The 15,524-nt window shown below is 57.2% G+C and overlaps 1 protein-coding gene across 2 annotated transcripts; it reads left to right on the top strand.

Annotated features, from left to right (window-relative positions):
• The first annotated feature begins 1,442 nt into the window (after positions 1-1,442).
• Positions 1,443-14,885, top strand: XYLT2 (xylosyltransferase 2). Of its 2 annotated transcripts, XM_003414640.4 has the most exons (11): positions 1,444-1,622; positions 7,316-7,808; positions 8,071-8,246; positions 8,536-8,738; positions 9,433-9,513; positions 9,720-9,936; positions 10,027-10,203; positions 10,535-10,797; positions 11,071-11,266; positions 11,823-12,156; positions 13,700-14,885. In XM_003414640.4, exons 1-11 carry the CDS (start codon positions 1,488-1,490, stop codon positions 14,020-14,022), a joined length of 2,598 nt encoding a protein of 865 aa, XP_003414688.1. In that variant the 5' UTR covers positions 1,444-1,487; the 3' UTR covers positions 14,023-14,885. The 2 variants fall into 2 exon arrangements, with proteins under 2 accessions (XP_023409361.1, XP_003414688.1); XM_023553593.2 differs by lacking the exon at positions 13,700-14,885 and having other exon boundaries at positions 1,443-1,622; positions 11,700-11,881.
• Positions 14,886-15,524: the final 639 nt, after the last annotated feature.

The following is a 15,524-nucleotide window of genomic DNA, read 5'->3' on the forward strand; positions in this document are numbered from 1 at the left end:
GTTTGTTTGTTTAACCATTTCTCTTTGCAGATCTCTGTGTGGTTCTTAAAGTTTTCATCTTAAATCTTCTGTCTTGGTTTTGCTATTTTTATTTCCTCCTTCTCTTAAACGTTTCGCCTCACCGGCTGGGGGTACACGGTGCTTTGGTGGATGCCGGCTTGCCACCTCTTACCTCCCTCTCTCCCCGGACTTGTCGGGCTCAGAGAGCCACACGTGTTTAGACTTGTCTGATGCGCGGCGTGAGCACGCCAGACACTCAAAATATGTTCCAGCCTGCTGGCTAAAGAGGAAGTTGGGTTTCAACCGCTCTTTCTTTCACAGCATTTATTGAGCATTGTTGCTGCGTACCATCTAAGTAGATTTCAACTCATAGCGACCCCATATGACACTGCCCCATAGGATTTTCTAGGCTGTAATCTTTACAGAAACAGATCGCCAGGTCTTTTCTCCCGAGGAGCCGCAGGGTGGATTTGAACCACCAACCTCTCGGCAGCCGAGAGCTTAGCCGTTTGCACCATCAGGGCCCCGGCTTTTACTGCACATTGCAGGGTGTCAAGGGCCGGGTCAAGGATTCAAAGGTGAATAAGGTATGATCCCAGAAAAATCACGACGGGCTGTGTGATCAGGGCTGATTTTACAGTGCTGGGGAAGCACAGGGGAGGACGCGATTGACAGGAGGCAGGAGAAGGCTGTTGCTAAGACCTGGCAGAGAGAGCAGCGTATGCAAAAGTCTAGTGTGGTCCCCCGACCAGCAGCATCAACGAAAATTGTCATTCTCAGGCCTCGTCGGATCTACCCAAGCAATAATTCTGGGGGTGGAGCCCAGCAATTGGTTTTAGCAAGTTCTGGAGGTGATTCTGACATACGCTTGAGTTTGAGACCCACTGCCCCAGTACAGGCCTGAGGATGCTTAGGATGAGAGCGAGAGGGGAGAGGCGATAAGGCTTCGTGAGGGCCTCGGATGCCAGTCAAGGGGGGGTTAAACTTTGCCCCGTAGGTGAGGTTTCCAGAGTTTTTAAGCAGAGGCCTCTGGCACCTGTACAATCTATTCCAACTCGGCTCTTCTGGGGGCTCTAAGGCACCCTCGGGTCTAGAGTTTATCCGCGCGAGGCCGAATCCCCGCGAGCCCAGGCAGCGAGCGAGAGGTCGGGCCGCAGACTTCTCCGCAACCTGGCACAAGGGGTTTGTTGTCCAAGAGGAGGTGAAAGGTGGGGCACCGACCGAGGCCAGAAGGACACTGCCCCGGACGCTCTCCGCCCCACGCCCACCTGCGGCCCCTGCAGGCGGCTCTGAGGCCCAAGGTCCACCCTGGCCTTCGGGGCGTGGCGTTGGCCCCGCTGGCCCCGCCCCCGGCCCCGCCCCGGCGCGCGCCCGGCCAGCCTCTCCGGACCGGGCGGGGGGGGTGTGCTGGCTCGGCCCCGCGACCGTGCGCGCGCCCGCGGCCGGGTTGCAGGGCTGGGCGCGCGCCCCGCGTCCCGGGCAGGAAGATGGTGGCGAGCGCGCGGGTGCAGAAGCTGGTGCGGCGCTACAAGCTAGCGATCGCCACTGCGTTGGCCATCCTGCTGCTGCAGGGCCTAGTGGTGTGGAGCTTCAGCGGCCTGGAGGAGGACGAGCCGGGCGAGGTGCGCCGTCGGCCGGGCGGGCAGGCGGGCAGGCCGGGCGCGGGGGCGCGCGGGGTCCTGGCGGGGCTGCGGGCGGCCCCGGCCGGGGGCGTGGGGCACGGGCGCGTGCGTGCGGGGCGCGGGCGGCTGCCTGCAGCGGGGCATCGGGGCTCTGGCGCCCCAGCCAGCGGCGGGCCTGGGGCTTGTCCGCAGGGGCGGTGCATGACCCGGAGGCCCGGGCCGAGGGCAGGCTGGGGGCGGAGGCGGGAGGAGCGTGTCCAGGGAGAGTCTCTGGCTCCGGGAGCGGTGAAGGTCAGGCGTGGGGAGTGGGGCTGGGCCCGAGCCTGCTCCCGGGCGGGGAGACCCGGGCCAAACTTTCTGAAGTTGGGAGGGGGTGGGGGTGTGCGCTGTGGGCGGTAGAGCAGGGCTGAGGGACCAGCTGTACCTGAGAAGCAGCGGCCGGTGGGAAAGTGGAACCCGGGGGTGGAACTCGGGCCCGGGGCAAAGTGTGTGCCAGGAACTGAGGGAACAGGGAGTGACCGATGAGGGAGAGAACTGGAGTGTCCCCGAGGCGTGGCTTCCTCAGCCAGAGGGGTCTGAAGAACCTAGGTGGGTCTTCAGAAGAGGACGTGACAGGAGGTAAGCTGGTGAGTTGGCCTCAGGACATTAGGGATTTGAGAGGGGGCTCTCTGGCTCTAAGGGAATGGGCACAGCGGCAGCAGGGTTAGCAGAGCCCCAGGCCCAGCATCTTGGAGGGTGCAACCCCCATCCTGCTCCGTCCCCAAAGTCCCTGCGGGAAGGGCCTCCCTCACTCTTGCCTATGGTGGTTTCAGCTGGAGGTTCAGACCCGTCCTCCTTGAGTGTGGGCAGGAAGGGTCTAGTAGGGTCTGGACCCATCTGGAAGGGCAGGGAGAATAGGTCAAACCAGGGCTCCAAGCTGTGGCCCAAAGCGGTTCCCTGTGTCACAGGGACAGGCTTCCCTCTTGGTTCTGAGCCTCCAGAGGCTCTGCTTGCCTGTCCTCTTGGGCTTCTCTGCCTGGTAGGGCAAAGGCCAAGAGAACCCAATGTCCACTTCCCCTTCATGCTTCTCAGCAGTGTGGAAGGCCTGGTATGGAGACAAGGAGAAGAACTGACCCACCTATTTTTGGGAGAACCGAGAGGCTGGGATTGTGAGGAAAGTGGGAACAGTCATGTAAGACCATAACTCAAAAGGAGCTGAGGGTGCTTGGCCTTTTGCAGGGCAGGCTGAGGGTGGGGCGGAGGAGGCTGGCTCTGACATCCCAAGGGAGCGGGGTGGTTCTTTGTGGACCGGCAAGGAGGAGGAGATCATTTGGGGCTCATTAAAAAAAAAAAAAAAAATAGTTTTTTAGAAGAAGACTGTTTTGGCAGATGGGAGGGATGTCCTAAGATGGAATGGTCTGCTGAGCAGTCAGGGAGCCTTCTGGCCCTGGACTATGATGTGAGCAGAGGCTGGCGACCACTCTGGGAAGGGGCACGTCATTGAGAGGTTTCTTAGACACAATTGGCCCTGAACTTCGTGGGGCTGGATGGGCTGAGAGATTGTCCAGCCTGGGGTGGAGCACTGGGGCAGTGGAGTGTTTAGGATTCTGCCCCACCCCTCCTCTGGCTTCCTAGACTGAAAGCGATAGGGGAACTCCTGAACTGCAGTGGGAAGAGACCCCGGATGACCTAAAGGTTATGCAATGTAGGCAGTTGTCGGTAGTTGGACCCACCTCAGCAGACCTTGGGGTGGCCAGGCGCTTAACATTAGGAAGGTAAGTGTGAAAGTTGGACTGCCTGCTCCAGCATCCCATCCCAGCTCTTGCTCCTAAGTAGTTGTGTTACCACTGGCAAATCTCTGTCTTCAGTGTCCCATCTTACAGACGAGGATAAGAATAGCACCTCTCTCATTGGGTGATTGTAAAGATTACTATGAAGCACACACCGGGGTCCTGGCACATTCTAAGCCCTCAGTAAATGACACCTGTTATTCTGACTCATCACCATCATTGCCCAGTGGGACTAGAGATAATAGAGATTCATTCATTCATTCATTCACTCATTCATTCAACAAATATTTATTAAGTCCTGCTTTATACAAGGCACTATGCTAACAGCGGGGATACAGAAGTAGACAATAAATGTGGTCCCTGCCCTCATGGAGCTGATAGTCTACAGGGAGAGATAGACAGTGAAAAGGAACCTCAAATATATAATTCCAAATTGAGAATGGGGGCTGCTCTGCTAGAAGAACAGGGTGGAGGGAGTTTAGATCAGGTGGTCAGGGAAGGCTTCTCCCAGGAAGTGGCATGTGAGCTGAAGAAGCCAGCCAGCCTTGGGAAGAGGTGGGCCAGAGCGTTCCAGCAAAAAGCCTTGAGGAGAATGGGCTTAGCTGGGTTCCTTTGAGGAGTGGAAAGGAGGGTATGGTAAATAAGCTTAAAGTAGTCTAGGGCAGATCCTGCACGGCTGGTCAAAATACATGGTAAGGGGCTTGGGTTCATTATTCTGTGTGTGGTGCGAGGCAGCGAAGGGTTTTTAGCAGCGACGTGATCAGATGTGTGTTTAAGATGCACACTCTGCCCGTCTGTAGAGGGCCTAGAGTGGATGCCGGGGAATGATCATTACCATCCAGAGAGCCACTTTATAGTTTTCAAAGCTTTTACCAGCGCTGTCTCACCACTTGTTTTAATCGCAGTCTGAGAAGGCCAGAGAAGGTGGGGTTTAGGTAATGTTTTTGTGTTCAGTCTCTGTGGCTCAAAGGAGGATTCTGAAGGGGAGCTGCGGAGCCAAGAATGGCAGAGAACTTTAAATGCCTCCTTGGTGGGCCTCAGAGGCAAGTCCCCACCCTCAGGAATCAGAGGGAACCTTGACCTGAGGGACTACTGGTGGCAGCCTTTCTAGGGGCACAACCATGGGGGCCTGCTGATGCCCATATGGACTGAGGCCTGGGAGGGGTGGGGTGGGACCCTCTTGACTCCCCACTGCTGCCTCCTGGTCCCCCAGCCTCCTCTGGGATTGTCCTTCTCAGGGTCAGCCAACTCCCTGCTGCAGGGCAGAGCACCAACATGCTTGTCTCCTCCCACATCCTGTCCCCCACCGCAGCCAGCCTGGCCCTATGCCCCGCACTCTGCCCTCCTGACCAGCTTCCTGACTTGCTGATCCTTGCTTCCACCCCAAAGAGCCCACAGCTCTTCTACCATCTCTATCCATGTAGGCCTGGGACTGTCTTTCTCTGCCTGCTGTGTGGCCGGGTCAGATGTTGCCAGGTGAATGCAAACTCAGCTCAGCGGGGCTGTATTAGCCTTTCCTGGGGGCTGCCCAGCCCAGGGTGCTCTCCCCAGTGTGGGTATAGAAGGCATCTCTTCTCAGATGAAGGTGGATACCCCAGCTCTTTTTGGGCACTTTTCAAAAGATAAGGAAGCTGTAGGGCTTCTGGACATAGAGGACATTGGTGCTAGGGTGTAGGGGTGGGGCCCTGGCCCAAAGGTGGCTGTTGGCCTGACAGCATGAGGTTCTTATCATGTTTGGAGAGGGGTGGGGAGGACCCTGAAGGTGAGGGAAAGGCAGAACCCAACCCAGTGGAGCCCAAGACATCTGAGGGCCTTGGACCCCTTTCCTGACTTAACATTTGACTATTTCCTACTCCCTATGCAGGAAAAAAAAAAAAAAAAACAACTTTTTTTTTTATGCAGTAATAGTAATAAGGATAACAGCGTTTATTGAATGCTGAGCCTGTGCCAAGAGCTTTATGTTCATCATTCATTCCTTCAACAAATATTGAGTGTTTACTGTTGCCAGATACTCTCCTGGGCTCTGGGATTACATCCTCATGGAGCTTACATTCTTGCAAGGAGAGATGCACACAGTAATACAATATGAACGATAAATGATAGGATGTTATAAGGTGATACGTGCTGTGGGGAAAATGAAGCAGGAGATGGAGGAGGGCTGGAGTTCCAAATCCAGTGGTCAGGGTGGGCCTTCGGAGAAGACGCCACCCGAGCAAAGAATTGAAGGAGGTAAGGAATGATCTGTGGGGAGACCTTCCAGGCACAGGGAGTAGCGCCTGCAAAGGCCTGAGTCAGGAGTGTGGCAGGTGGGATGAGGGACACTGAGAAGGCCGTTGCGGCTGAAGTAGAGTTAGGAGATGAAGTCAGAGAGGAGAGGGGTGGTGATAGGGGTCAGAAGGACACAGCTCACTTAGCCTTTGCAGGCTAGTGAAAGGACTTTGGCTTTTATCCTAAGATGGGAAGCCATTGGCATTTTCAAGCAGAGGAGTGGTGAGGTGGGATATAAGTGCTCACAGGAACAATGTTACAGTTATGAGAACAGGCCAAAGGGGAACAAGATTAGGACCAAGGAGAGCAGGGAATCCCAGACAAGGGTGGTGGTGATGGGGGTATTTTGAAGGCAGTACCAACAGGATTCGCTGATGGATTGGATGTGGGGTATGAGAGGAAGAGAAGGGTCAAAGATGATGCCCAAAAGTTTCTGGCCTGACCAAGTTCAAGGATGGAGTTGTCCTTGCCTGAGATGGGAAAGACTGAAGCAGGAGCCCTTTGGGGAGGAGAGCAGGAGTTTACTTTTGGAGTTGTTACTTCAGGCCTTTGCAGGGTTGAGAGGTCAATCAGACTCCCAAAGCAGATGTCCAGGAGGCAGACAGATGAGTAGGATCAAGGAAGCAATCCAGGCCAGAGATAAATTTGGGAGTGAAAAGCATGTAGATGGAGCTTAAAACCAAGGAAATGAATGAGATCACGTAGGGAGTAAAGAAGTAGGACTGTGAAAGGCCCAAGGGTAGACTTGGAAGATAAAGAATCATCTGAGGAGACTGTTAAGGAGTGGCCTTGAAGATAGGGGAAAGCCAGGAGAGCATGGTATCCTGGAAGCCAAGTGAGGAAGTGATCCAGTACAGCGGTCCTGCTGAAAGGTCAAGTTAGAAGAGGACTTAGGGACGTGGCCTTCAAGTTTGGAGTGGCAGAGAGGAGTGACAGACAGCTGGTTTAGACAGCTCTTTCTAGCTGCATTATCTCATGCTTTAGCTCTTTTTATACTCACTCTTCCCTACTGTATTTTACAGCTGAGGAAATAAGCTCAGATAACAGTAATTGTTGATAACTGCTGGTAAGGGCAGAGCTAGGCTTGGGGCCCTGGTGACTCGAGTCTGCAGTCTGCAGCATTCACACAGGACCTTTTGTCCTCCGTCCCTTCCAGACAGCAGCCAGAGGCCCCCTGTGTGCCAGGTACTCTGCTGGGCACAGGGCAGGTGGAACTGACATAGGCTGCCTTTGAGGAACTCACTGTCTGCTAGTGGAACAGACGGGCTTTGGAGCTGGATCTTGAAGGATGAATTCAGTCAGGCAGGGAAGGGGGGCAGAAGAATAGGACTGGGGGGCTGGGGCTCACTTTAATATCTGCTGAAAAAGAAAGTGGTTTCGGAGTCCAACGCAAGAAAAGAAGTGCCTTGTGATTTGTGAGGTAAAGGGGGATGTGGAGATCTGGTGGCACAATGCGGGGGCTGGCCCTGCCTGGACCAGCTGGTCAGAGTGTCTTCCCAGTAGAAGCGCTGTTTGTGCAGTGTTCAGGTGAACAGAACTTCCAGGTAAAGGAGGGCGGAGGCTTCTAAAGGTGAGGGTGCCCTCGGCCAAGATGGAGTTAAAGGAGCAGGAGGCGAGTGACTGCTCCAGTGGTCTGTGTCTGTCTGTCTTTTACAGAAAGGAAGGCAGAGGAAGCCACGGCCGCTCGACCCTGGCGAGGGCTCCAAAGACACAGACAGTTCGGCAGGGCGGCGGGGCAGCGCGGGCCGAAGGCATGGGCGCTGGCGGGGCCGTGCTGAGAGCCCGGGTGTGCCAGTAGCCAAGGTTGTGCGGGCAGTAACCAGCCGGCACAGAGCCAGCCGGCGAGTCCCACCTGCCCCACCCCCAGAGGCCCCAGGCCGCCAGAACTTGAGCGGGGCAGCAGCTGGGGAAGCACTGGTGGGGGCAGCTGGCTTCCCACCACACGGAGACACAGGGAGTGTGGAGGGCGCCCCCCAGCCCACAGACAACAGCTTCACCCCCAAGTGTGAGATCACAGGCAAGGATGCGCTGTCTGCACTGGCCCGGGCCAGCACCAAACAGTGCCAGCAGGAGATCGCCAACGTGGTGTGCCTGCACCAGGCCGGGAACCTCATGCCCAAGGCTGTGCCCCGGCACTGCCAGCTGGCTGGTGAGGAACACGGAGGTCGGGTCCTTCCTAGGCGTGGGGTGGAGAGGTGGAGCCCCAGGAGACACATGGGAGGGATTCTCACAGGAAGAAGCGGCCCAGAGAGGCCCACCCCCTCCCCAAGTTTACACTAAGTGTGCTGAGTGGCAGAGGTGAAGCTGTGCCCTGGGAGTGTCAGGCTCTAGGTTGGGGCTCTTCCTTTCTTAGGAGGCAGGCAGCCCTTCTTCCCATGTAACCCACCCTGTGACCTGTTCTCTGCTCTCAGGGAAGATGAGCCCTGGCATCCAGTGGGATGAGATCCAGGCCCAGCGGCCCGTGGACAGCCCTCCAGTGCGCATCGCCTACATGCTGGTGGTTCACGGCCGTGCTATCCGTCAGCTGAAGAGGCTCCTCAAGGCGGTGTACCATAAGCAGCACTTCTTCTATATCCACGTGGACAAGGTACTGTGGCAGGGTGGAAGCCAAGTGACCTGAGGTGAACAGAGTGGAGGCCCAGAAGGTCACAGACAGACAGGGCCTTTGACCTGGCTCAGGCAGCCTCCTTATTTTGCAGATAGGGAAACTGAGGCCCAGAGTAGGAGAGGAGCTGGCACAAGGTCACACAGCGGGTTAGGAGCTGGAGCCTTGCCCCGTGCCGCCTTCATTGCACATTACCTGTACTCTGGGTCAGGGGGACTGCGATGCTGGGGGTCCAGGCACAGCTGCTGAGCGGCCCCTTCCTCCCCGCCAGCGTTCCAACTACCTGCACCGCGAGGTGGTAGAGCTGGCCCGGCAGTATGACAACGTGCAGGTGACGCCCTGGCGCATGGTCACCATTTGGGGCGGGGCCAGCCTGCTGAGGATGTACCTGAGGAGCATGCGAGACCTTCTGGAGGTCCCTGGCTGGGCCTGGGACTTCTTCATCAACCTCAGTGCCACCGATTACCCAACCAGGTGAGGGGCCAGTGCTTGACCACTCAGGATAGGAGGAGACCGTCACTTGGGCCTAGGGCCTCGGATGGAGAGGACCTTGGGTTTGGAGGGCCCTGATGGACTCCTTCACGTCTCCCATACCTCATTTTGGGATCACACAGCCTAGACAGGGCCCCCTTGGCCCCAACCAGGCTTTAGGGGAAGGGTTGGTAAAGGATGCCCTGAGAGTGTTGTGTGCCATCGAGTCATTCTGACTCATAGTAACCCTATGAGAACAGAACAGAACTGCTCCATAGTGTTTCCTAGGCTGTAGTCTTTACCGGAGCTGATTGCCAGGTCTGTTCTCCCATGGAGTCGCTGGTGGATTCAAACTGCTGACCTTGCAATTAGCAACCAAGCACATAACCACTGTACCACCAGGACCCCCTGATCTGAGGATAGACATCAACAAGAGATGGGGAAGAGGCCCTGGGGGTGCAGGATCAGACAGCAAGGGTGGAGGAAGAATGGGGTTAGCTTTCGTTGGGGCCTCAGGTGCCCACCACCACCCCTGACCATCAGCTGAACATGAGACACGTGGCCAGGACAGCTCTCAGTGAGAAAGGAAGGGACCACGGGGCAAAGGGAAGGGGTGCTGGACAGAGTCTGCTCTGCGATGTGTCTGAGCGCCTCCCCGTCACACTGCTGCCCACCCCGCCCACCATACCCTCTCCAGGACCAATGAGGAGCTGGTGGCTTTCCTGTCCAAGAACCGGGACAAGAATTTCCTCAAGTCGCACGGCCGGGACAACTCTAGGTGAGGGTGGAGATGGGAATAGGGGAGGCCTTGGCCTTGGGGTTTTGTCACAACCCTTTCTGCTCGGTGGAGCTCGCCTGTCCCTGGCCCGGGGTTGTAGAGCTCCAACCAACCGCAGACGTAGGAGTGGTGATGCCTGGGCACAATGAGAGAGCTTGGACCTCACCCTGTGGGACCTTCAGCCATGACCTGTCTGCCATCCACAGGTTCATCAAAAAACAGGGCCTGGACCGACTTTTCCACGAGTGTGACTCACATATGTGGCGCCTGGGTGAGCGGCAGATTCCAGCGGGCATTGTGGTGGACGGTGGCTCCGACTGGTTCGTGCTGACACGCAACTTTGTGGAGTACGTGGTGTACACGGACGACCCGCTGGTAGCCCAGCTCCGCCAGTTCTACATGTATACACTGCTCCCAGCTGAGGTGGGTGACTGCAGGAACGCCTGGAGGCTAGGGCGGGTGCCTGCTGAGGTGCCCACAGCTTACCCTTCACCCTCCCCTGGCTGCCTGCAGTCCTTCTTCCACACGGTGCTGGAAAACAGCCCGGCCTGCGAAAGCCTCATAGATAACAACCTGCGGGTCACAAACTGGAATCGCAAGCTGGGCTGCAAGTGCCAATACAAGCACATCGTGGACTGGTGCGGCTGCTCCCCCAACGACTTCAAGCCCTCGGACTTCCTGCGGCTGCAGGTGCCTACCCCATGGCCTGGGAGGCTGCCTCTTGCTAGCGCTTCACCCCAAGCTTTCCCTGTGAGCTTCCCCCATGAGCTTTCCCGGGGTTGGAAAGGATCCAGGGCGGGCCAGTCAGAGAACCTGGGGGGCTTCACCTCGAGCAGCCCATAGCCCTGGGCAGTGAGCTACCGTGGCAGCAGGAAAAGCCCTAGTGGGGTGCCCAGTCCTCATCTCTAGGCAGTCCTGGGAGGGGCCCGGAAGCTGGGTCACCCTCCTCGCCATGCTTTCTGGATCTCCAGACCCCTTCACCCTCCAGACTCCAGCAAGACTTCACCCTCTTTCACTCCAGCAAGTCTCTAGACCCACCTTCTTCGCCCGGAAGTTTGAGTCGACTGTGAACCAGGAGGTTCTGGAAATCCTAGATTTTCACCTGTATGGCAGCTACCCCCCAGGCACGCCAGCCCTCAAGGCCTACTGGGAGAACACGTATGATGTGGCTGATGGCCCCAGTGGGCTCAGTGACATCATGCTCACCGCCTACACTGCCTTTGCCCGCCTCAGCCTGCGCCATGCTGCCACCGCTGCACCTCCTCCAGCCACCACACTCTGCAGGTGAGACCCCCTTCTGATACCTCAGGCTATGGGGCCCTATGTGGGGGACCAATCAGAAAGAGACAGCCTCTGCCCACAGGGATTCTCCTGTCTGAGGCAGGGAAAAACGCAAACTTAAAAAAAGCTTGACCCAGGCAGATAGATGCTGTGGGTATGAGATTTAGGGCAAAGGAAGTACCTGGGGTGGGACTCCCCAGAACCCCTCCCTGGTTCTCCAGGCCAAGTTAGGTATGCTGATGGCATCTCCCTTTCTCCCTGCTGGAACCTTCTTAGGTTTGAGCCCAGGGGCTTGCCGTCCAGTGTGCACCTGTATTTCTATGACGACCATTTCCAGGGCTACCTGGTGACGCAGGCGGTGCAGCCCTCAGCCCAGGGGCTGGCAGAGACACTTGAGATGTGGCTGATGCCCCAGGGGTTGCTGAAGCTGGTGGGGCGCAGTGACCAAGCGAGCCGGCTCCAGAGTTTGGAGGTGGGACAGGTCCTCCCCCTTGATTTTTCCTGACCCCCAGTAGGACTCAGGGTAGCGGGAAGAGAGGGACAGAAACCACGGGAGGGAGCAGTAAGGACTTGGCTATGCCTTTATGGGGTGGGTTCACAGACCCTTGCTTTCCCAGTATGGCTGGTATGGGTAGAGGGCATTGTCGGTACCACTACAATGCAAGCCCTGTCTTCTCAACCACAGGGATTTTCTTCTGGAGGGACTTGGAACATTCTGGTTGGGCCATCAGGTTAAACTCTGAGGGTCTCCTTGTCCTGCTCCTTGGAGGCTTTAGCTTCATGTGGGGATGGTCTCTGGCAGAGCTGAAAACCTCCTCTCGACCTTAGGGTCCCCACCATTGCAGGGCAGATCAGAATAGGCGGAGACCTTAGAGCTCTCCTAGTCTGACCCCTTCATTTTTCAGATGGGGAAACTGAGACCCAGAAAGACACAATGACTGGCCTGAGCTCACACAGTGAGTTAGAGGCAACACCAGAATAGAGAGGACTTTTCCCAGGCTCCTGCCCAGCTGCCTCCCTCCCTACAGGTTGGCACCGAGTGGGACCCCAAAGAACGTCTGTTCCGGAACTTTGGGGGGTTGATAGGGCCACTGGACGAGCCTGTGGCCATACAGCGCTGGGCCCGGGGCCCCAACCTCACAGCCACCGTGGTCTGGATTGACCCGACCTATGTGGTAGCCACGTCTTATGACATCACGGTAGACATGGAGACCGAGGTCACACAGTACAAGCCCCCACTGAGCCGGCCTCTGCGGCCAGGAGCCTGGACCGTCCGACTGCTTCAGTTCTGGGAGCCCCTGGGCGAGACCCACTTCCTCGTGCTGCCTTTGACCTTCAACCGCAAACTACCTCTCAGGAAAGGTACCAACCTAGTTCCCAAATGATGCCCAGAAGCGAGACAGAATAGAATTTGCTAGGCAGGTGACCCCCATCCCTGTTGGAGAGAGAGGGAAGGCTAGGGCCTGTGACCTTCTGTCCCCTCACATCCCAGGGCCCAGCACTATGGTGTGGTAGAAGGGGAAACCTTGGAGTCAGGCAGACCCAGGTTTGGAACATAGCTCTGCCATTTAACAAGAGTGTTATCCTTGGCAAATCACTTGGCCTTCCTGAGCCTCAGTCTCATCACTCATAAAGTAGGAGTAACACTATCAGAGATCACCAGAGTACGTGTAACACAAACCTACTCAGCTAGCTCCAGTGAAAAAGGAGACATTTCTGGAAGACTGCAAGCCTCTCTTCCAGAGCCAGGGGCAGGACTACAGGTCGCACTGGGAACCAGAGGTGCCCCCTCTGTCCCTGGGCCCTCTCGTCCCTCATCCTGGCCTCTGCCTATGGGCCTCAGGCTCTGCCTCTTGGACTTTGTCTGCTTCGCGATACGTGGCCTCTCCGTGCAACAGAGCTGACCAGGGCTGGGCCTTGGCTCCCAAGTGCCTCGGCTCCCAAGTGCCTCATTCCTGGGAGGACAAATCTGATTGGCCATCTCAGTCCACCAGTTGGCTGGGTGGGTAGGTCACGTGGCCCTCCACCCACTTGGCTGAGGCTGAAGGAGCAGACTCTGAGCAGAGGTATAGTTAGGCCGGGCAGGTTCCCGCAATGGGGGCCCGATACAACCCCTGGGAGTGTATTAGTAGCTGGTACACAGTAGGTGCTCAACATATAGCTGTTCCTTCCCCACACTGCACCCTCTCACAGAGACTGGTTCAGAGCAAGCGTAGCCCAGAGGACAGGGGTGCTAGTGGTATGACTCAATTCATGTCACTCCAACCGGGCACAGCTTGGGGCAATCCAGGGCATTCCCCTGGAACTCAGTCAACACAGTAGTGAAGGTGCCAGACGGGGGAAGAACGGAGGCAAGCTCTACAGCAGGCAGGTAGCCGAGCTGAGCCTTAAGAACTGAGCAGGTTTTTATAGACAGAGGAGGGTATTCTGAGCTGAGGGAACAAAATGGGAGGAGTCTGATACATGAGAGGTACAGAGGGTGAGGCAGGCTGGAGTCAGGGGTGGAGGGTGCCAGGGTTGGAGTGGGGTACTTGTGGAAGAGAAGGCTGGTGAAGCAGACGGGACCCCAGAGCTGGAGAGCCAGGTATGAGGCTTCTGATGAGCCCCTGGAGATGGGTGAGAAGAAGCATGGGTGACAACCAGTCCGTTATAGGAAAGAGACCTTATTTTCTAAAGTGCCTTGAACCCACCGATTTATTTAATCCTGAGGTTAGGTGCTCAGGGATCATAGTCTTGGTTTTATAAAACAAAGGCACAGGAAGCTCTGTGGAGTAGCCCGGGATCACTCAGCAAGATGGGATTCAGTGGTAGGGTTGGGACAGGAGTGGGTGGTCCCCAGGCCTGGCCTGGGGCTCTGGCCCGCATGCTGGGCAGGGCATGCTCACTGCCTGCTCTGCACCCCTAGATGATGCCAGCTGGCTGCACGCCGGCCCGCCCCACAATGAGTACATGGAGCAGAGTTTCCAGGGCCTGAGCAGCATCCTGAACCTGCCCCAGCCAGAGCCTGCGGAGGAGGCCGCGCGGCGGCATGCACAGCTCACAGGCCCCGCACTGGAAGCCTGGACAGATGGGGAACTGAGTGGCTTCTGGTCTGTGGCTGGACTGTGTGCCATGGGCCCCTCCATATGCCCCTCCCTGGAGCCCTGCAGACTGACCAGCTGGAGCTCTCTGTCCCCCGACCCCAAATCAGAGCTGGGGCCCATCAAAGCAGACGGACGACTCAGGTAGCAGGGCCCCAGCCAGCGCCCGGAGGACCCGGGGAATTGCACCTTACAGACAATGGAGGGATGTTCCCTCCCACAGGCAAGAACCAAGCCCAGGTAGCACCCATTCCAGCCATCAGGAGCCCGCAGTACCGCAGGGAAGGCGGACGCAGTACTTAACTACTGCCGATGGCTCTGCTAGGACCAGAGGATTGGCGAGATCGTGGGGAGAAGGGCTGCAGCATTCCACGCCTGGCACTTCCTCACTTCCTCTTCTAGTTTGTATTTTTTTATTTAAAAAAGAAAATGGGTGGTGGGGGGAGGAACTGGAAATAAAAGATGTGCAATAGGGCTCTGAGCAGCCCAGGAAGTGGGCCATGGCTCTGGGGAGCAGGGGCCTGATGAGCCCATCTGCTGTTGCTCTGGATGGGGCTGGGCCTCCTCGGTCTCCAGAGTCCCCTCCCCCAGCCTGGGCCTGTGGTATTCACGGTGGAGACGCAGCAGGTTCGCCAAGTGCCCTGCCAGGCTGGGAGCCCAGGTGTTACTAGGGAGCTCTGCAGAGCTGGACTCTGGCGGGACAGCCCCTCCTCGCACAGCCAGGGGACCCTAGAGGAGTGGGTGGGGCTGGCTCTAGGGCTTTCCAGTGTACACTGCCCCTTGATGGGAAAGGCAGGACACCAGGCCCTACTGAGGGAGAGGCGGAGTCTCCCAGGTGCCCTAGAACTGCAAGCAGGGCCTGGGCTCCCAGCCTGGTGGGGTGAGTCCTTGGGAGCAGCTGGGAAGACCACTCTGTCAGGGGTCTCAGAAGAACCTGGAGGAGAATTGTGCCTGAAGCTCAGTGTGAAGTCTGAAATATGCAACAGAAGAAATATATCTCTATCTCTCTAAGCTGAGCTTCTGTGTTTTCCCTCCCGGGTGTTGGGGCGCCATCACTGTTGGGCCTTCTCTTAGAAGTCTTAGAAGCTGGGACTTTGGCGGCCAGGATAAGGTGGAGGTCTCATTCCTGCTGAGTGGGAACATAGTTTAGAATTTATCCAAGAACCAGAAGGGGCCCAAGGACTCATCTAACCTAGCTCCCACTTTCTGAGGAGTAAATGGTACCACAGAGGCTAGGAGACATCCTTGTTGCCACCCAGCAGGCCAGCAGGAAAGCCGAGGCTCAAGCGCAGTTCTTTAGAGCCCTAGCCCAGCACTGGCTCTCTGCCACCAGGCCGGGGCCAATGCCAGCTTCTCTGCCTCCAATGTCGCCAGGGCCAGGGCCACCCCAGCCTGTGATCTCAGCTCTCCCTGCTCTCAGTTCCTGCCCAGCCCTGACTTAGGGGGCATCCTCAAGAGCTGAGGTGCCCCCAGCCACAGCCTGGTGGTTACCATCGGGGCTTGTCCATTAGGGATGGGAAGCAGCAGGGGCTTGGGTCCCTGGCCACGGCCCTAGGACCTGGGAGGGTATGTTGGAAAGGTTTGCCCAGGCTCCTTCTCTTTCCTGAGCCCTTCTCCCCCTCCGGCTCTCCGAGTGTCAGCAAGGGCTCT

The sequence above is a fragment of the Loxodonta africana genome, chromosome 18 (assembly GCF_030014295.1).
Source record: "Loxodonta africana isolate mLoxAfr1 chromosome 18, mLoxAfr1.hap2, whole genome shotgun sequence".
NCBI classification, from domain to species: domain Eukaryota; kingdom Metazoa; phylum Chordata; class Mammalia; order Proboscidea; family Elephantidae; genus Loxodonta; species Loxodonta africana.

Excerpts from the sequence above, each read along its gene's own strand:
- XYLT2 (XM_003414640.4), top strand. The coding sequence starts at position 1,488 with ATGGTGGCGAGCGCGCGGGTGCAGAAGCTGGTGCGGCGCTACAAGCTA. Across the intron at positions 7,809-8,070 it reads CCGGCACTGCCAGCTGGCTG|GGAAGATGAGCCCTGGCATC; the intron begins GTGAGGAACACG and ends CTCTGCTCTCAG. Across the intron at positions 12,157-13,699 it reads CAAACTACCTCTCAGGAAAG|ATGATGCCAGCTGGCTGCAC; the intron begins GTACCAACCTAG and ends CTGCACCCCTAG.